At 35.0% G+C, this 21886-nt stretch overlaps 2 protein-coding genes across 3 annotated transcripts in view; one reads left to right on the forward strand and one right to left on the reverse strand.

Annotated features, from left to right (window-relative positions):
* LOC145662439 (proton-coupled amino acid transporter-like protein pathetic) overlaps positions 1-21886 on the reverse strand; it is a 409124-nt gene that overhangs the window by 239680 nt on the left and 147558 nt on the right. The gene's annotated exons all lie outside the window — the stretch shown is intronic.
* LOC145662440 (proton-coupled amino acid transporter-like protein acs) overlaps positions 1-21886 on the forward strand; it is a 90343-nt gene that overhangs the window by 50847 nt on the left and 17610 nt on the right. For both annotated transcript variants that reach the window (XM_081728012.1, XM_081728014.1), the window contains 5 exons: positions 4844-4936; positions 9388-9538; positions 15636-15757; positions 16456-16540; positions 19769-20047. In XM_081728012.1, coding sequence (XP_081584138.1) covers positions 4844-4936; positions 9388-9538; positions 15636-15757; positions 16456-16540; positions 19769-20047 — 730 coding nt within the window. The remainder of the gene's footprint in view (positions 1-4843; positions 4937-9387; positions 9539-15635; positions 15758-16455; positions 16541-19768; positions 20048-21886) is intronic.

Here is a 21886-nt window from a genome sequence, read left to right on the forward strand (position 1 = left end):
GAATGGGATCTTTTTCTACATTACAGTAATTCAGTGTTGAATTCAGACATTTTCACCCGGGGGGGAATGTCAACTCCTCGGGGGGGAGGAGGGTTGTTTTTCTGTATTTTTGCAAGAAAGCAGCATATTTTACAATTCCATTCACATACACATCTTACCTAATATTGAGACTAATTGCTGATAAATATTCAACGTGAAATTATAATTAAAAAAAAATCGTTTGATTTAATCTAAAGCATTAAATAAAGACTAGCAAAAATATTTTACACTAAACTTTAACTGTTATTTACAGTAGCTATTTTTGTTATTATTTCCTATATTCAGTAGTTACTGTTTGTTACTAATGTAGAAGTTTTTAAAAAGATTTAAATTAACTCAAATATTTTTTGTCCTAAAACAAACATACACTGAAATATCTTAACTAAAAGTTATCATTCTTTCTCACCCTTCTGATTCTAAATCAAGCATATTAGCCTTGGATTCTTCACTGCATACACATCAATAGTTTAGTTTACGAAATCTTCAGTAGGATTAGTGCCGTGTTGTGGAAAATCAGCGCTTGGCGCGAGAGTATACGGCACCCCCGTATATATGAGTGAGGTCGACAGACCAGCCGCGAAAGGTGAGAAAATTTTAAAAAGTAAACCATGCTTTTCCTTGATTTTGAGCACTTTTCATTACTTTTTTCCTTTCATTTTATATAATATGTGCACATGTGTTTTACTCCTCTGTTTTTCTTTCCTTCTTTTCTTTTCTTTTTCCCTCCCGAATTTTGCACCCCTTACTTCGGCGCCCAGGGCCGTCGCCCCGCTTGCCCCTCCCCCATGGCATGGCTCTGAGCAGAATCTTCATCACCTTCAATAGCAATCTTTCACTTATATACTACTATCATATTGAAAAAATTCTATATAAGTCTCTAATCCAGGAGGGATAACTGTTACTCCCTGATCCCTCTAAATGACGCCCTCTGAATCTCTCCCTTTAACTGAATTATTTTTAATTAAAGAAAGGTGTGTTTACTTTAACAATCGTAAAACACATTTACGTCTGTTACTTCCGATGCGAGAAATGGAATTTAGGTGCCCTATTTCAAATAATGCAAGAACTGTACATTTTCAAGAACTGAAGTCTGTTGACATCAGAGATCATCTGGAATGATCGAAAGATCTTCCCTATCTTTCCTTTCCTATCTCAACCTGTGCTAGTGCTACCTACTAATATATAATATAGGGCGAGAGTATAGTACCTACTAAAATACAAATCTTTCTTCAACAGTTGACAATTTCATGTTCTGCCAAACTCGGTCATAGCGTTAAGAAATACAAGTTTTATTGGCTATTTGGTATTCTATCTTAGATGTTACATGTTTAATATTTATATAGAATGGGTCTGCGTCATTTATATGTATATTGAGAGATTGGATTTCGTCTGCACGTGCACGGAAAGAAAGCAAATAATTATGTGAAGTAATTTCTACATTTTGTGACTGAAATTTTTTGAGTTTCTCCGGGGGGGGGGATGAATTTTCTTCGGGGGAGAGATTCCCCCCCGGGCTACCCCCTGAATTCAACCCTGCAGTAATTGAATTTACGTTACAATTCAATTACTAGGGCTTGGATAATTTTGCATATTGGATATGTAAATACATATTTAAGGATTTTTAACTGCAAATGAATATTTCGATTATTTATGTTGTTACTACAACTAAACGCTAAATTTGTCGAACTAAAATATAGTTGTTATCTGTATTCTCTGTTCGATACTTGAAAGTAGTAGAAATTAAATGACTTTGTTCGAGAAACAATGAGCTATCGTGTTAGTTTTTTGTTGAATAATCTCATTAACAACTATTGACCCTGTAGTTTGTATTCCAGAAACAAAACACGGGACATTTTAGCGTACCGGCAAACGTTTTTGGGACAGGGACGATCCCGTATTTTACAATATGTATACGACTTCTAGCCTACCGTGGAGTCCCTAAACTGCTCTTCCAGCCAGGGCCACAGTCCGACACTATCACTAACTCAACGTAATTCAACCGTTTCTCTAATGCAGCGTTTCCCAACCGGTGTGCCGCGGCACACTGGTGTGCCGTGAATGGGCCGCTGGTGTGCCGCGAGGAAATCGAAACAAAATTATTAATCCTATAGAAATCAAATTGCAAAACGTAGGGAAAAATGTATATTTGTATTTCACATTACTATGAACCTCTACTATGAATCTACAATTATAAGTTTCAAGCCGTGTTACTTTTCTGTACATTTCTAATGTTGAAAAAGTCTTTGTTACTGTTATGACCATTATTGCTTCTTTATTGTTGCAGACTATTTCATAACTTGAAAATTTAAAATATCATTCAATCCTTTCGACAAATTACCTACATTTGTATTTTAAAAGTAAAAGAGATTTGTTTGTTCGTTATTTAGTGATCTTCCTTCTTAGTAAAAGGTTGGATACAGTTTTCGAAAAAGAGCGTAATTTTAAAAACCTGAGTCCAATATTTCATTGCAATTGTTTTCTATTTTTAAATTAGAATGAAAAATAAGCATAATGATTTACCACGGGGAAAAATCAGTGATCGAGCTTTCTTTTCTGTGAGAAAGAGATCAGTAATCACAGAAAAAATACCACTGTGTTTTATATTTACAAATAATAATATCTATAAGTGTGCCGCGAGAATCCAAGTTACACCCGTAGTGTGCCGCAAGTCGAAAAAGGTTGGGAAACGCTGCTCTAATGCCTTTTCGAGTCATTTCACTGGCTGTATACAATTTCAGCAAATAATTACATAGGAAATCAAGACAGCCAAACTACGAACAAGAATAGATTAATATAGGATACAGTTCCATCGTTGTAACTTCGATCTCAATTGTGATTGGTTAGCAAATTCGAATCAACCTTTTAGCGAAACACACTTCTGTTTATCATTATCCCTCCTTTATTTTTTCAGAGACAAAATTAACCCTTCGAACCGGGAGTTAAATACCCATCAGCTGCTACGAAAGACGGTAATTTTAAATTTAAATAACCTAAACAGCAATTTTCGCATAATGTCACGAAACGAACAAATCTTAAAAACCATTTACTCAATTACAATGAAATTTTCAGGACTTGCAAACGAAACTTCATACTACAAAAAACGTCTAAATAATGACATGTAAATTTTTATTTTTATTATTATTTATAACAACAAAAACAACAATAAAAATAAACATTTACATGTTATGCTTATAAAATACTCCTTCTGTCTTGTGTTCTTGTTAGTTTAGAAGTTCAACTTTGTATGTTGCAATTTGTAAAACCAACACGTAGTAGATTGCAGTCTAATCTTGAGTGCCATGCGTTTCCGTTCATGTGGAAAATAGATGGCAAAATATGAATCATTTCGTTACTACTACATGGGACATACGTGTACGCCGAACTGGCTTGAAGAGTTAATAACAAATAATTGTGGATTTATTAGAGAAATGTGGCTTAACAGTAGTTATTTTCGCAATCAAGAGGTCCAGTGAGTATCAATTCTGTATGATTCTTTCCCGACGTTTCACTTACTGTCACGAGGCAAATACCTAGATAGTTATCTTCAAAATTTAAGGGTTTCGTGTTTTACTTCCTTATACAACAGTTAGGTTATGAAGGATGGGTTCTACTATTAACATGGGCTCCGAACCTTGACAGAGCCTTGAATTAGATGCACAGACCATCATGCAAGATTAATCTTCAGCATAGGACGTTTCTCACCACACTGTCTCGCCTTCAAGAAAAGTGCACTATAATACGTTGCTACCGAGTCCAGCTCTTTAAATATAGGCTCTGGCTGACTTCTTCCCCGAGTTTCTTCCCATCTTCTATGGTTAATTGTTACCAGTATAAAATGGATTTATTCTGATTTAACATCGAAATCAAACTAACTAACATGTTAATGAAAGTCGAATAATAGACTTTTTCAACCATAAAAGTCACCAATTTATCATTTAGATTTGTTTCCGGAAAGGACCTGGGACGTACACAAGGGGTGGGTCCTAAGGGCTCGATTCGGATTCCCTTGAAATCCCGACTTTTCTGTAAATGTAGTCTAATTTCAGGAGGGATTTTACAAATTTTTAATATAGTTTATCCCCATATGGAATTTTCCGGCCCCACCCGAAATAAATTCCTGCGTATATGCCTGGGAAGCATCGTTTTATCTTTAATAGGAAAATATATGAAGACCACAGGGGAAAAAGGAAGTAAGTCAAGAAATGATCGAAAATAAATTAACAGCAGAGTTATGTAGCCTAAAAGATGTATTTTGCAGGGACTAAATCCCACAGTAAGAAGAAGGTTAGTCACTAAGAAATTTAATGCTAAAGATTTCACCCACAAGGTAAGAAACAGGTAAGTCAGTGGAAGACAGGGCAGTTGTGTTAAGTTATTTAAAAAAAAAAAAAAAAAAACTGACTTGCCTCCTTTTCCTCCTGTAGTCTTCATATGGAATCAGTTATTTCTTGCAAATAACTTACAAAAAGAAAAATCTAGCAAATGTAAATAGAGAAAGAAAACTACGGTTCAAAAGGAAATTGTGTTTGCGTAATGCATGAGGTATTACACCTCAATTTAGAGTAATTTAATTCAATGGATAAACCATATAGGCCAATTTAGAAGTAATAATTATAAGTAATTATTTTGAATATTATAATGCACGATGTAATTAAGTTAAGTTGTATCAGCTCTTGACTATGAAATTAGTTATTTATATATTTAAATCTCTGAAAGCTAAACTTTAACTTTGATTGAAAGAAACTGAATAAGTATTTCTAATTTAGAATTAGAGTACGGTAATTATTATGTTCTTTTTTTACAGAAATTTCTCTTTCCCGGAGAGTAAGGCCAACATGGCTTCTAGCGAGAAGGAATATAATCCTTACGAGCATAGGATAAAGCATCATCCAACCACGTAAGAAAATATCAACTTAATTATTCATTATTCTTAGTATAATTCTTTTTTTTTTTTTTTTGATGGAATAATCGACCAGATAATCCCCTCCAATGCGAAGTTATTGTACGTATGTTAAGGAGTGTGTAGTAATTCCTTGTTAATTTCTCCAAAGTTATCAGAATTCAATGTTGTACAATAATTTGTGTAGGAAATATGTTCAAATTTTGAAATATATAGGTTGTTACAAAAATATTTCACAATATTTTAGGAGCAAATTCCTCACCTGAAAATAAGAAAAAAGTTCATAGGTGAATAGTTCATATGAACCTGTGCTCAAAGGTGAATAGTTTCGGAGTTACAGAGTGTCGAAAACGCGAAACAAGTGAACTTTAAAAGTTCGTAGCTCCACTACTATGGGACCTATCATAGTCGGGTCAAGACATCACTAAGGAACTAGCATGTGAACTATCAAAATATCCATGTTTAAGAATGCTCCAGCACTTGCACACCAATTTTTAGAGAGAAAGGTAGAGAGTGACCAAGTACTCCCAAACAGTCTATCTAAAAATGATTGTGCAAATACCAGAGGCTCTAAGAGATGCATATTCAGTCATGTCTTGACCCAACTACGATCGGTTCTATAGTAGTGGAGCTATGGACCTTTAAAGTTCATTTTTTCACGTTTTCGGCACTTTATAATTACGAAACTACTCACTTCCGGTCACAGGTCCATATGAACTTTTTTTCTTCTTTTGATGTGAGCAATCTATTCTCAAAATATTATTACAAATTTTTAACACCCTGTATAATATAAATAAAAGTTAAAATCAAAGGTCCATGTTTATTTGGACAGCAAAACAAATTTAGCGAGTACGATTATTGTAACAAGCTGAGGAAATGCATAACATAAAGTGTGTCGAAACAAAACATTAAAGCATGTGAACTGCAAGTACTCAAAATTAAGTAAATTAATTTTCTGATATATGGTGAATGTCTAACAAAGTACACGTTTGACAAGCATCAGTGAGGTACAGTCATGTCCAAAATGATTGTCGCATGTCTATGAATATATTGTTGTAGGAATATAATTTGATAACGATTTCGCCCGGTATTTCTTATAATGGTACTATATGTATAATCGGCAAAGACATGTATGCGGCGAATTTTATGTCAAAAGAGCAGTAAATAAAACCAATAAAACGAAAATAAAACTTTCTTGGCCATTTAGCAACATTTTTTTTTTTTTTTACTCATTCAAATTTTTGTATCTTTTCCTACGGAATTTATCACAAATATACATTTTCCGATAATACACATAGTATCAGTATTAAAAGTACCCTGCAAAATCATGATCAAATTGTATTTCCACAACAAGACAGTTATAGATATGCGACAATTATTTTGGACATAACTGTACATAGTTTTAAATATTTTAAACTGTAATATATATTTTAAGGAATTGACATTACATGTTATAGTAGTATTCACTCATTGGTTTCTATTACGTGGACATATTTCAGTGTTCATGTTCTTAATTTTGCGGAGATTAATGTGTTATTGCTTTACGTGCACTTCTTAGCATATTGTAATATTCTGTAGGTAGAGTCAATAGCGTATACGGGAGTTTTAGTCCTTCATATTTATTATTATAAAAATGTCGCATATAAGTATCCATAAGTCTTGCTCTAAGCCTATAAACACAGTATTGTTTTAAGTTTAATGTTTTAAGTGTAGGATATGAATGATCTCCTTCGGCATACGATCTTCCTTCGGGTAGATAGAATGTTGTCTAGGCTCAAAGCGGCTTCAGGCAGGTTAGGTGTTTCCGTAGCTCATAGCTGCCTTGGGAGCAGGTATTAAAGGTTTTACTCCGTAGCCCATGGCGGCCTGGGGAGAAGGTATTGTAGGTTAATGATTGGTACAAGACACTGATATAATTTGTCGGTTCCAACGTCCTCTTTTATAGCCATCCTTTGGAGGTAGAACCTGTGGAGGGGTTGTCGGATATTTTCGTGGTTCTCCGTGTTCTCTTCGTCTCTTTCTGAAAGTGTAGTTTCCATCTGTCGTCTACTATTACTTGTTTACAAATCGTGAAAACACTTTTTTTTAATAGTAAAAACATATGGCTTATACTATATAGTACGTGTGCGTGTATAGATCCTTGCAATATGAATCAAATAAAGACCACGATCTTTCGACAATACGTTGGCAGTTTCTCATAATAGCTAAGTCTATTTGTTCATTTATTCTTTAAAGCTACTTTTCTGCTTAGATTCTACCAAAAAGAATAAACAGTGTACGACAAGAAAGCAAAGATGGGAAAATGACTTTGACAAATTGCACTTTTCATTTTACCTATTAGAAGGATTCTTCATCTTCCTAATATTGATTTTTTGAGTCCCTTTCTTTGGAGTCTCCAGATTGAACTGAAGGCAAGCTCGGAGACTATTGATAGTGTTTTTTTGTGAAGTCAAAGACGTAAACTAAGAGATATTTACATGTTACTACCACTATTGTTTATGTACTTCTGGTAATTATAACCACAATTAATCACTACCAACACTATCATTACTGTTAACCAAACGTATTTTAGGGCTATTGTACAAAACTAAGTGAAAATAACACAGAATATTGGCGATTGTAGATGTCTCGAACTCCTTGCTGCATGAACAAAAGTCCTACCAAAACAATTTGGTGAAAGTCTTGACAGAACATTTTGAAGTTCATCTGAACACAAATTATGGGCAACACAAGCTCTGTTGATATTCTGTTTCTATCATATTTTCATTACACTAAACACTCGACCAACACGTGCATTACTGACTCGTATAGCGACAGCAATATTTTTGAACAAGTTCGATGCATCTGCTTTTTCGAAAAGAGCACTCCAGGATTTACAGATCTCAGAACAAAAATCTCATTGTACAGTCCATTTTCATCGAAATTATTTTTTTAAGTTTTATTCCCACGTCTATCAAATCAGTAAATAGTGTTGCTGTGCGATAATACAACAATGAAAATAAGTTAAAACTATCCTTTTGCTACAATAAAAATGTAATCCTTTAAATAATTAACAAGAATAAAAAGAAGTACAATATGCAAGGCCTATATGCCATATATAATTAAGTTATAGATAATTTAATATTTAAGATAGCAGATTTAGTCAGCTAGTCCGTAGATCCGTAGACTGTATTTCGAAACCAGGCACGACGAAGATCTGGCAATCCTAATTCTTTGCCGGTAATAGCAGAATATAGTCATGATGATGATATGAGAATAAATGCTAACTCACATGCAGGGTGGTGGGCTCATGTCCTTCTCCTAACATGCTCCGTCCATACCGTGGTCGCGATCATTTACACGTACCATTCCCATACCGTGCGGCTATTGCTTTTTAAACCATTTCCAAAGATGGATTGATTGGAAGTAGGAAGACATTTTTATTGGTTCTGGTCAACTTCGTGTCGCTTCGAGTACTCCGAGGAAAGAAGGATTGCGTGATGGCAACCCGTGGGGAAAAATCCGATTTTGTGGGATTTTTTAACATTTAACATTTTTCGAAAATGGATAAAGGGAATTTTCGACAAAGTTAACAGTATATATTTATTTCTTCTCTATTATAAAATTCTCTATGAACGGGATGCAGGCTAATGATGCGTGAATAAAGGGGAAATCAGTGCTAACTGTCAAAATATTGTACAGTAGTTATAAAGTGCATATTAGTGTAAAAGTTACTTATGCAGGAAGTTGTGAATCTCAAAAGACAAGCACCATGGAACGTAAATTGTACTCTGAAGTTTCTTTTTTTAAATAATCAGTGAAGGAAAGTAAATTACTAAATGATAAACAGCCAATTTTTAAAAGGTCCTATACGAAATAATTGGAGAATAAAGTTTGCCTACTTTTACTACATTTAGTAGAAGATTATGGCGCAACGGAAATACTAAATACTAATAACAAAATGTACTTGTTTCCAACAACAATTCTAGTCGTCTCTTTTAATTAAGGAAAATATTTCTTAGGAGTTTAGAAGATCGGAATTTACGAATAATTCAGTCAAATAGTGAAGATAGTAAGTGATGTACAGTACATCGTTTCAATTTTCATATTTTATATATTTTGAAAAATTAATAATTAGTACAGCGCGTGGGAAACTTAAGAGCAAAATGGGAACTTTTAGCTTTCGAGATGGGATTTTATAAGGTTCCAAGTTGGCATCACTGATCCGGGGTGGTTTCTATCGGAGGATTGAAGGGAGAACGGTGTGGGCACGGCACGTCATGTGAGGGTTAAAAAAGGCAACCGAATGAATTTTCAATGTCACAGTTAGAAGAGATACATTGTGCACCCCGGCACGGACGGGCCACGGCATCCTATGTGTGAATAAGCTTTAATATACATATTAGATATATGAATAATGCACATGAGTATTATTTTAAATAATACAGTTTCTTTCTATTTTTTTTTAGAAATGTTGAAACTATGGTACATCTACTAAAAGGAAGTATCGGTACCGGAATTCTTGCCATGGCTAATGCCACTTACAATGCAGGATTGATCATAGCTGTAGTGGGCACATTTATCATCGGTGCCATCGCAACTTACTGTGTACAAATGTTGGTAAGTCATGTTCTTTTTCCTCTTGCGTATATAAAACATAGAAATGAAAGCTTTGTTTTGTTTGTTTAGCATTTGCTTTCAGCAATGAGGCTATATGAGACGTAGGCCTACATTTAAAGATAGAATCAGAACCACTACAATCGCTGTCTCCTCGGGAATCGATTAAGAAGGCCTGGTACAAACAGCTGAAAGTACTACGCCTAATACAACAACGTGATACACTAATAATAATGAATTTAGTCAAGCGGTATGTATAAAAAGTGTAATTCTTGATAAATATTAAGAAAGAGCAGGAGTAAATACAGTTAGTATGGATTAAGAGCTCCAATTTAACATTTAATTATATGTATATAGGGTTAGTCCTCAAAGTATTGAGAATGGTGGCGCGCGGCGCTCTCCCTGGTAAGGGTATTTGTGATAGAGAATCTAAGCCAGTGGTTCTCAAACTTTCCGATAACGCGGACCTCCTGTGGATTCGGAAAGTGATCCGCGGAGCTCCTGTTCATTCGGAAAGTGATCCGCGGACCCCCTGTTCATTCGGAAAGTGTTCTGCGGCGCCCCTTGCAATGCTATCTGAAATTTCACATGCGATTAAAAAACTATACTGAATAGAATTACCACTGACAAGAAAAAGATCAAGAAAAATATTGCAATAAGTAATTTATTCTAAAGATACATGATTGATTCCTAGTGAAGGAAATTTCAATTGAAAATACAGTATCTTTCAAGACTGAAAATCAATGTACTTTTTTTTTTCTTTCATGAAAATTCACTTGATAAACAATGTTCTCAAATGTGGGGTCATTAGTATGAGGAATAAAATTATTTCTGTTTTTCCATAAGTACACTGAAATCCGGAATAAATTTTGTCACTATCAATCTTAGATCCGATTCCACATTAAGACAATTTCGCTTTCAGGCTTTAATACTGTAAGGAGCAGAAAACGTCTGTTCACTTAAGTAAGTGGTAGGGAAAGGCATCAAATGTTGCAATGCATTTATAGACAACTCTTCATACTCACAGGGCAGAAATTTAGTAAAGTGGGAAAGCATTTAAATTTACAGACATAAGTATAATTTCTAATTGCTTTCTTTTTAGTAAGTGAAAAGAATACTTCTTGCATAATAGCTGTGGGTTCCATTTTATTATAACACATTTCAATTTTTAGGCGTCACGGACCCCCTAACTACGTTCCACGGATCCTACAACGAGATACTTTGTATCGTTTAATAATTACCTGTACCTTGGGCAGAAAGTGCTCATACACAAGCACTATACCTGATATAGTGTTAATTTAAAAATAACAAAAGAAGAATGTTTTTAATATATGTAAGAAATAGACATTATTGTATAGTTGGTTGCTATGTAGTTGTTTATAGTTACTTAATCAACATGTATATTTGCAAGACAGTTTGAGTGAAAATACGTTAAAAGAGTATCAACTAATAAACCATTTAATACCGATCATCGACTTGTAATTTCGATAGAAAAGGTGAGAATAATAGTGTATATAATTATTGAAGATATTTTTATGTGTAAACAATTACTACCACTCAAGATTTACTTATATCATTAGCCGAACCAGGTTGACGACTACCTTTTTGGTGAGACGTTGTAAAAATTTTGGTTTACCTCACCCGGGAACTTGTAAATTCAATTCCCGAAGTTAAGTAAGGGTGAATTTACTTCTGCAAAAAAGTTAATGACTACGAACTTGACAAGACTGAGAAGTGGTAGAATAATCTCAAGAAATATGAACGGGGAAACAATGGAAAAAGAAATCAGTGATAGTGATAATGGTGAACAAAGTGCAGCACCAGGAATGACACTAGAAGACCGAATATTACTACTCTTACAACGGCAAGAACAAAGCCGAAAAGAAGATATGGAACGGCAAGAACAAAGCCGAAAAGAAGATATGGAAGCCATAAAGCAGACGATGGAGCAGAAGTCAGATGAGACGAAACAATTTATTCTTCAGGCGATGAATGACATCACCTCGCAGTTTGACGAAAAGTTAAAAAGAATATCTGAGGATTGTCAAGATAGTCACAGCCATCTAATCCAAGAAGTCAGTGGTGGAAAAAAGGATTTAGAAGTAATAGAATCTTCTGTACGTCAACAAAAGATCCAGGTCACGGATAACTCCAATCAGATACGTGCGAACACGCAGTTGATAGCTATCTTACAAGAGGAAATTAGGACACTACAGATCAAGGACAACACGTACCCCAACAACACGATTAATGATCGTGTGGAATTCCCTTGTTCGCCAGAGATGACCTCGCCTTCACCCGTATCTGATGAGGACATTATTTTGGAAGAAAAACATCCGAGGAGTTCAGATGGGCGGAAAAGAGACGGTGCAACTACACATCACTCCATAGGTAGGAATTGTCACTCAAGGAGAGCACGGAATGATAAAAGGAAGGTAAAGTTAAGCGTAAAGATGAGCGAAATACGTGCCATGAGTAAGTTCAGTGGTAAGTGTAATGAGAATGCTACTTCTTTCCTAGAAAAATTTCAGGACGAGTGCAATATAATGTGTATAGATAGATCACAATATATGAAATTAATCCCTCATTTATTACTCCCACCATGTTCTTTATGGTTTAAAGCAGTACGAGATCACGTTAGTACGTATGAGGAGTTTAAAGCAGCGCTAATCGCAAATTATGAAAATGACTTTTTGCTTGCAAATAGAGATGCCACGATTAGAAACCAACATTTCAATCCTCGTTTGCACAAATCCGTTGTCGAGTTTGTTGTAAATACATACAATGAATTAAAAGTCGTAAATCCATTGCAATCAGAATCTAGAATCATACCATCAATTCGAAATTTGTTACCGTTCAAGTTACAACAGATCCTGTTTTCTACACAGTGTATGAGTTTCAACCACTTATTAATGCTTGTTCAATGTTATGAAACTCAATACCATGCTCTGAATCAACAAGCAGGAGTAGGTAAAAGTAAAAAATAATTCAGATCATTTTGTACCTGTTCGGAATCTAAATATCCGTAGTGTGAACAATACCGAACACAACCTAAATCGAGTGAATTTAAGCAATCAGAACGAGCAAAATAGGCAAAGATATGTTGGTAATCAACCTAACCTAACCAATCGTGACAATAATTATGTCAGATCACTCAACCGAAGTAGACACAAAAAGAATAGAAATACATGGCGAAATTCCAGGAATACAGCAAACTACGTGGATAGACGTAATTGGAGGTCAAGAGATGGCGCTTCGCATCAAAATCCGGATATTGATGCAATTCCTGTACAGAACAGTAATACGGGGCATAATCATGATTGTGCTGTACAATGTACTTTATTAGAACCATACACGAGCAGGAATTTAAACTAATTGCAATTGATGAAGTAAGGGTTAAACCCATATGAGCTATAGATTTTCAGGAACATTTATTTTATTTTTATTCAATTTAATTTTCTTTAATTCTCATTAACCAATGATAATTTTCAAATGATTTTAATTCTCTCTTGTTAATGTGAAGAATTATAATTCGATTTGTAATTGATTAAAGGCAAAGGTTATTTATATTATATGGATTTGTGTTGAGAATTTGTTGTCAAAGATTATGTTAAGAATAAGGTTCATTCTATTAAGCTATTTATCCGAAGACTGTCTTTATGCGCTACATTACATATTACTCGAATAAGATTCTTCTATATTCTGACGCTTTATTGATACAATGTATATTTTAAAACATCATGTAATATAGTTATTATGTAATGCGCCCTGGAAAGATCAAACATTTTTTCCTTTACATCACTGTTTGTAATAATGATTGAAACTGTTAATCATTGAGATTTATGTTTTAAAAAGTAATTTGCCTTTTACCGATTTTGACTTCGCACCCTTCATCGATTAGATTATTAAGCGACGACGTTTTTATAATAAAAGATAAATGATAATGGAAGGAAAGATTTATTATAAATGTATTTATATATATGAAGCGTAATGAAGATATATACGAGGGGCGATCAAAATGTAAAGGACATAAGTAATGTAATACCATTATTGTAAACGGACCAGTGGTTCTTAAATATAAAAGCCAAGCTCGCTTGTAACTTTTATATTCAGTCCCATCGTCGGGCGACATTTTTATACAACGAGATACTTTGTATCGTTTAATAATTACCTGTACCTTGGGCAGAAAGTGCTCATACACAAGCACTATACCTGATATAGTGTTAATTTAAAAATAACAAAAGAAGAATGTTTTTAATATATGTAAGAAATAGACATTATTGTATAGTTGGTTGCTATGTAGTTGTTTATAGTTACTTAATCAACATGTATATTTGCAAGACAGTTTGAGTGAAAATACGTTAAAAGAGTATCAACTAATAAACCATTTAATACCGATCATCGACTTGTAATTTCGATAGAAAAGGTGAGAATAATAGTGTATATAATTATTGAAGATATTTTTATGTGTAAACAATTACTACCACTCAAGATTTACTTATATCATTAGCCGAACCAGGTTGACGACTACCTTTGGTGAGACGTTGTAATCCCCAGAGGTCCGCGTACCCCACTTTGAGAACCATTGCTCTAAGCTGAGCAGCGCACTGCGTGGCAGTCGCGTCCGAACTCTGACACAGTAAGGATCACGCGTGGAGCAAAAGCTTTTTCTTTCTTTTTTCTTTCTTTCTTTTTCTTTTTCTTTTCTTTTTTTTTTTAATTTTCAGTTGGTTGACAAACCTTGGGAAGACAGCAATTACTATGTAGTGCCAACGCTGGGAAAACTCAGGAAAGAGATTAATTTCTGCGTAGTGCCAACGTTGGCAATGGTTAGAAAAGCTCGGGAAAGAGATCAACTACTATGTAGTGTCAACGTTGGTAAAACTCAGGAGAGAGACCAGTACCAATTACTACGTACTGGCAACGTTGGCAGTTGGTTGGCAAAGCTCAAGAAAGAGACCAATTGCTGCATAGTACCAACGTTGGCAGTTGGCTGGCAAAGCTAGGGAAAGAAACCAATTACTACGTAGTCCCAACGTTGGCAGTTGGGTAGCCTACACTCTCTCATTGGTGGATTTGCTGTCTGTCCTGCTAGAATATTGTGACAACCCAATGGAATATACAGTTCATATCATTATCCAAAGAAAAATTAAAAATTAATAAAATTATTTAACTTTATACAGTGCCCCCACGACCATATGTGCAACACGTGCATTTGCATGGGGCAGCAGTTTTGGAGGGCGGCAAAAAACTAATTTTACGTATACAAAATTAAAAAATATATATTATTTAAAACATTTTTTTTTGTTCGAACCTGACTACATTATGATGATGTTAATTAGATTTACTGATCTAACTGCTCTATCTGCATATTTCATTGTATTGCATTGTTATTCCACAGATAAAAAAAAGGTATAGGCCTATGGCGTACGTATAAACGTAGGTTACATGTATAAATCCTGTAGTTTTTGGACTTAAAGTACGACTATATATAACATCCTGAAGAAAACATATAACTGAAAACGTATGTTTGTTAATATTTTCCGTTTAAGTGTTCCGAATAAACGTTCTTTTCGTACGAACGAAAGAACTGTATCTGAAACAGGGCAGGATCTCGCAGAAATAGGAATTTAAAATAGAAACCGGATCCAGTTAGCTAAGAACAGAAGTCAATGGCGAGCACGAAGTCAATGAAGAAGCAAGCGGCGAGTGCAGTTTCTATAAACTAAAACTTATTTAGTTCTACAATAGTTAAAACTCGACAGGAAGGACTTCTCATGATTTCATTTATTTATTTATTCTTCAATTAGCTTTAAGGATGTGCACTTTCTAGAGAAGGAGTAGTGGTAAATGATGCTAAGGTACAGGACGGCAAATTGCCTAAGACCAATCCTGATTTTTATATTCATTACGCCGTAGTAAAGCTGTGTTTGAATATTTAACTGTTCACATTTTTGTAAATTAGTTTTAAGGTGTAAAATTAATTTATTAAGTTTAATTTTGAATATTATTTAAAATCAACCTAAAATTGTTTTTTTCTTTTTTTTATCACACTGAATAAAATACATTCAATCATCATTTTCTGTATCTTTCTTCTTAGGTAAGGACTGAACTTAGACTGTGTAGGAGGCTAAAGAGACCTTGTCTAAGTTATCCCGACACCGTAAAAGTAGCTTTTGAACAAGGACCAAGGTTATTTCAGACTTTAGCGCCAGCTTCATGGTAAGTTTTCAAATAAGTAGTAAGTTATAATCACTTATTCATCTATCATACAATATTTTTTTTATGTCTTTTAAGCTATAATGTGGGTTACAAAGAGAAATTTGAAACATGAAGTGTGGTTATCACGTGGGAACTAGATGTTGGAAGAGATGAGATTGTTGATAGATCAATTATAAGCAATAAAGTATAGAATATTATTTCATATTTTTTATTTATCTGAACAAAAACTTAGCTTTAAGGTCTAAATGTTATATGGGTTAGTGTTTGACTACAAATACGAGTAGACCTATATGAGTCTTGGAGAAGAAAAACTATGATACTTTGTAGGAAAGAACCAGACTTATAGTTAGTTGGTTAAAGGATTTGTTTTCTCAGTCCAATATCTTTGTTCTGTATCTTGAAGTATCACCCATTCCTCTTTTGAGTAAAGTCTAAGGGTAATTTATTTACTGTATTTTATCTTTTATTTCTTTGTTGATACTGTTACCAAGTTGCAGTAAACCGTAGAAAGGGTCTCATTTTTGACTTTTCATACTGTACTTATTCCGTATAATATTTACGATTTTTCTCATCGTATATCGCATCTATCCGGTCAGATGCTACTATTTTTCCGTTTCGAAGGATGAAGGCGGTACAAGACATGCTATTACCTCCCAAAAAGTTGTAATTAACATATTTTACTCCTTTTTTCATTCTAGGCATTTCGTCAACGCTATTTTAATGCTTTACCAGGCTGGAACCTGTTGTGTTTATACAGTTTTTATAGCAGAGAATATCAGAGATGTAAGTAATTAGATTTATGAAATTTTAAATAAATAGTTATATCCGAAACTAAATTTGAATTTAAATTTCATACCGTAATTTGATCTGTTATACTTTGTATTAAAATTTGTGCTTTTGCTTTTTTTGAAATCATGGTACAAGATTGCAATTTGAAATAAAACTTCTTTAAAACTTACAGCAAATAGAGTAACATTTGTTAATCAGAACAAAGAAAAATCTTGACTGCAGAATGTCTACGTTTTAAAAATTGTCATTCAAACAAGAACCGTTATTGCAAACGCACTCTCACAACATTTACTGAAATTTTGCACTGCACATTGATTCTGGTGAAACTGTCGATATTTCATTATGAATTGCGACTATCTAGTACGTAATTTGCTCATGAAAACTTTGTTTTTATGAGAGCGAAGTGGTCATGGCATACAGCCTCGTAAAGGTGAGCTGCGAGGGAGCTTTTAGCTCAGAACAGCCATCGATCTGTTTGATGTATTGGCAATCGCTCCGTCTTGTTGAAATCAAATTTGTGTATTACCAATTCGTCATATGTGATCGCAAGAATGATTTGCATTTGAATGACGTCGTTTTTATAGCGTAGACTTTCTTTATTCATTTTTCTATATAATTTATAAATAAAATTTATTGCCTATTCAGTCTTTGAAAACTAATTTCAAGAGATATAAACCTATATAACTAATATACAGGGTGTTTCAAAACAACACCGACAACGTTTGAGAGGTGATTCCTGACACCAAGATAAGACAAAAACTATAGACCAACCTGGGTGTACAAATGCTTTCTTTCGGAGTTATAGGCTGCCGAACGCATGAAAATATGAAATTTAATGCTTCATAGCTCCAAAACTATGGGATCTACCGTAGTCGAGTCAAGACTTCACTTAGGAACTAATATGTGCACTATCCAAAAAGACATGTTTCAGAATCCTAAGGCACTCCTGAAGCAATTTTTATAGAGGGAATTTAGCTAGGGCATAATTTGAAGTGCTCTCCAACTACCTCTATAAAAATTGTTGCGGAAGTACCACAGGATTTTGCAACCTGGATATTTGAAAAGGGCACATACTAGTTCCTAAGTGAAGTCTTGACCCGCCTACAGTAGCTTCCATAGTTTTGAAGCTATGGACCTTTAAAATTATTTTTTTCATGTTTTCGGCAGCCTATAACTCCGAAAGGAAGCATTTGTGCACCTAGGATGGTCTATACTTTTTGTCTTATTTTGGTGTCAGGTATCACCTCAAACGTTGTCGGTGTTGTTTTGGAACACCATGTATATACTACAGAAACATCCCGACATTGAAGTCTATAATGGCTACTACCAACAATTACATTATGAAAGAAAAAGGCTGTTCCAAGTTTTAGATAATATTCCGGAACATTCTTCGGAAAATTTGCGGATTGCAACGTAACGCAAATAATACTGTACAAGTAGTCTTAGCCGCTATGCACTAAAAAAAAATCTGTTCTCCGGACAGCGGTATATTGTACAAATATACAGATTCCTCTTGCTTACCTCACAAATCAATACGGAGCATACTTATCCGTATGCTACATAGGCACTGCCCTTAGATGTTACATCATGCTGTTGCAGGATCTCTGATATCTAACAGTTTTCCCTATATTACATACATATATGTATGTTGCCTTCGTCAGCTATATGTTATATACGTCCATTTGTATGTGAGATCCTGTTCGCATATATTGTTACGGAAAGTACGTACAAATGGGACACTTATACAGAAAGTATTATAAAACATGTGTTTTCAGTTATACGTTTGCTGTACCTTAAATCCAAATACTATAGAATTTACACATGTAAAATACGATTTTACGTACGCCATATACATTTTTTTCTCAGGTGGCGATTATCACAAAGTAAAATGCAAATTTGACGTTGCATTGAAGGAAACCCGCTACGGAATGAGAGGTTTGTCTGTTACTTCTGATGTCCGTTAAATAGAGGTCCTCAAAACCGAGGAAAGGAGTATATGTGTTCATCCCTTCGTTTTACGGACCTCTAATATATATTCAGCAGCAAAAGAATTAGAAATACCTGGCTAGAAGCATGTAGGTTTCTTCATTGATGATGACGGCGATGTGGCGTGGCATGCGCTCTGGATCCATACTGATCCATCATCACTGGAAGTCTCCCATAAACCCCGAAGATTGGTTGGAGTATGTTCTATAGCACTCACATCCTTCTGGACAGTATTCCAGATGTTCTCCATGGGATTGAGGTCGGGCGTACTCGTGGGTCAGGCAGCCATCTTTACACTCTTGGAATTTTGAATGAACCAGTCAGCAACAATTCGGGAGCGATGGATTGGAGCAATGTCTTGCTGTAGGCACATGTTGCCTGCGGAGTGCTTGATGGGAATAAAAGGGTGAACATGATCTGCCAGCAGGTTCCTGTGACTTTTCTAGTGAGGAACGTTGTCAGATATATCAGGAGTCTTATTTGACCTCGTGTGAACAGTCCATATACGAGGATACCATCACTAGTAACCAAAACTGTATTTGCTGGCAAGAGGGATCCACTGACTCATAACATGTGGTTCACGATGGACTGGTACACGGTCAATAGTACACTAACTGATACCCCGACTCAACTATTGAAGGGGATTTTTTCCATGTTTCGAGCGTCCAATGGCATGTTATTTTGCCCATGTCAGTCGCTGTGCCTTGTGATGGGTATTGAGCAGATATATCTTTGTGGGACGCATGCTTTTGTACCACATGTCGAGATGATGATTCTAGATGATATGGCCGCTCACACAATGCTATCGTCCGGCATTAAATTGACGAGTTTATGAATGATTTGATGTTCTGTGGCTTGTCTATCCACTCTTCCGATCCGAGTTAGCCGACGGCAGACCCTATCGTCAACATGACATACACCATGACAGTTGACCCTGGCGGCGGCATGAAATGCTAAATTTTTTGCATAAATTTTGACCTTCCTATACATCTCTTAGTATACACATTTTAATTAGCGGCATGATAAGAAAAACGTAATTACTAAGTAAATCAAAATATCCATTTCGATCGGTTCACCAGTTTTTCCTTGGTTCGATTCTGTAAGATAGGATTAATTTTTATATAATAGATTTAGGTAATGACTTTTCGTTGTATTTTTAAAAAGTTTGTTTGCTTTTTCAAGGCTTATTTACAATACCTTTTGAATATTAAAAACTATTTTTCCTTTATCTTACAGGTTGTAATAGTCTATCAACCAACATGGCTTGAAATAAGAATATATATATCCATATTACTAGTACCTCTTGTGATTCAAAGTTTTATAAAAAATCTTAAGTACCTTGCACCACTGACCACGATTGCCAATTTGTTGACCTTGGTTGGATTTGTGATAACGTTGTACTACGTTTTTGATCATCTTCCAGACATAAGAGAAGATCGCTTTCTGGTTGGGAAGGTCGAAAATTTTCCACTTTTTCTGGGCACGGTACTCTTCGCTTTGGAATCAATAGGTGTTGTAAGTAAAATAATAATATAATTACAATTTTTTTTTTACAATAAACATTTAGTAATATCTATTTTTGTTATGGTCGATACTTATAGATACACTACTTTGATAGTCGATAAATTTTATAATATTATAATATTGATTTTTAGCCTATTGGACACGATAATAGTTGTCCATATCTTGAATATAGTTTTCCCCCTTAATTTGGTTCGTACTGTGAGTCCGGTTAAAAATATACCAATATGAGATGAATCAATAAATCAATAAACACAGGATCATCCGATTTCGTTTTTCTGAGCGATCATTGAGTTTTATGACCAGCAAACAGAAGATCTTAACGTTATTGAACGGTGAACAGCATGCGCTTCAAGTTTGTTTACAAAAGAGGAAAAATGGCTGTTGAAATGCTATCCCGCATCCATGAACACAATGAATTCCTTATTGGAGTAACCAGGGTACCAACTGTCCTGATTCTGTCGGGGGTGTATCGATTTCTGACTTATTTGTCTCGCGTCCCGACCGTACACTCGTTGGGACGGATATTGTCCCGAGTTATCAATTTTCAAGGTTAATTAATATTTTACTGGGTCATTTTTACAAAGGAATAACTTACTCTTTTACACGCACAGTTTTATGTATAGAATCAATTTAACAAATTTGTGTTTTAATTTGACTCATGAAAAAATAATTAGCAGCTTTTCTTTAATTTAATTGTTTTGAGTTGATAATCCAGCTAGTGTTGCCACGAGACGAGACATTTCTCGTGTCTCGTCTCGTCTCGTCTCGTAAACGAGACGAGACACGAGACGGGACAGAACCCTCTTAGACGAGACACGAGACGAGGCAGACTACTTGTCCCGTCTCGAAAATGAAAACGCTGGCGGGAATGGCCAAGATTGAAATTGCCAGTGGTCATATAGATTGCAAAAGGAAAATCCCCTTTGTGAGAAAACATCTTGAAAAGCCTTCACAGAAAAGTGTCCTCTGTCTATTGAATGAAACAATCGTGATACATGAGCTTCCAGGAATATCATCCTTAATGTCTTGTCCCCAATTCCTCTTGCTGTAAACTGAGGAATTCTCATTTTTTCTTTATTTCTGGCTGGAATGATGACAAACAAAATCAAAGACAGGGAAGATTTTTACAACGTCAAGAAACCGAACTACCACCACCATCTATTCAATTTGAAAACTGGGTAAGGTCTACACTCATTACAGGCTGTAGTTGAAAGTTCTGGCTGAGATAGCGGTAGAGAACAGAACAGACTACTCTTGTCTTTATTCTCTGGTGGCGGTATTCTTTTTGCTATATGAACCGAAAACGGCAATTGAAGTATGCCATCTTGCAACTAGAATTTTGTCTTCTCTCTCTCTCTCTCTCTATCTCTTTCTCTCTCTTTCTCTCTCTCTCTCTCTCTCTCTCTCTCACACACACACACATACACATACACATAAAAACACACTTTTACCATTTTACCAATCACTCGCTTATTATACAGCAGTCATGTAAAATTCACCTCTTCGTTTGGAAGTCTGGCGGAGGACAAAGAAAGCAAAGATATTATCGACGAACCCTTCAAATTGTTTGCTTTCAGCAAATTTATGATACTAATAATAACACTTTAAGTAAAGAAGTTTTACAGGGGGACCTTCGTTTTGTTACGCGGAAATGTTTGATCTGACCAGAGTGCGAAATTGCCCTCTGCTTCCATGTTGAGAGGAGAGGAATACTTCCCTTTCCTAGTGAATAATATTCATTAGGACCTGAATTATCTTCAGAAATTGTTTCTTACAGGCATATAAAACCTCTCGAACTTAATAAGTTTAAAGAACATTTGGTATAATATT

This window comes from Thermobia domestica, chromosome 10 (genome assembly GCF_964235325.1).
Source record: "Thermobia domestica chromosome 10, izTheDome1.hap1.1, whole genome shotgun sequence".
Lineage (NCBI taxonomy): Eukaryota > Metazoa > Arthropoda > Insecta > Zygentoma > Lepismatidae > Thermobia > Thermobia domestica.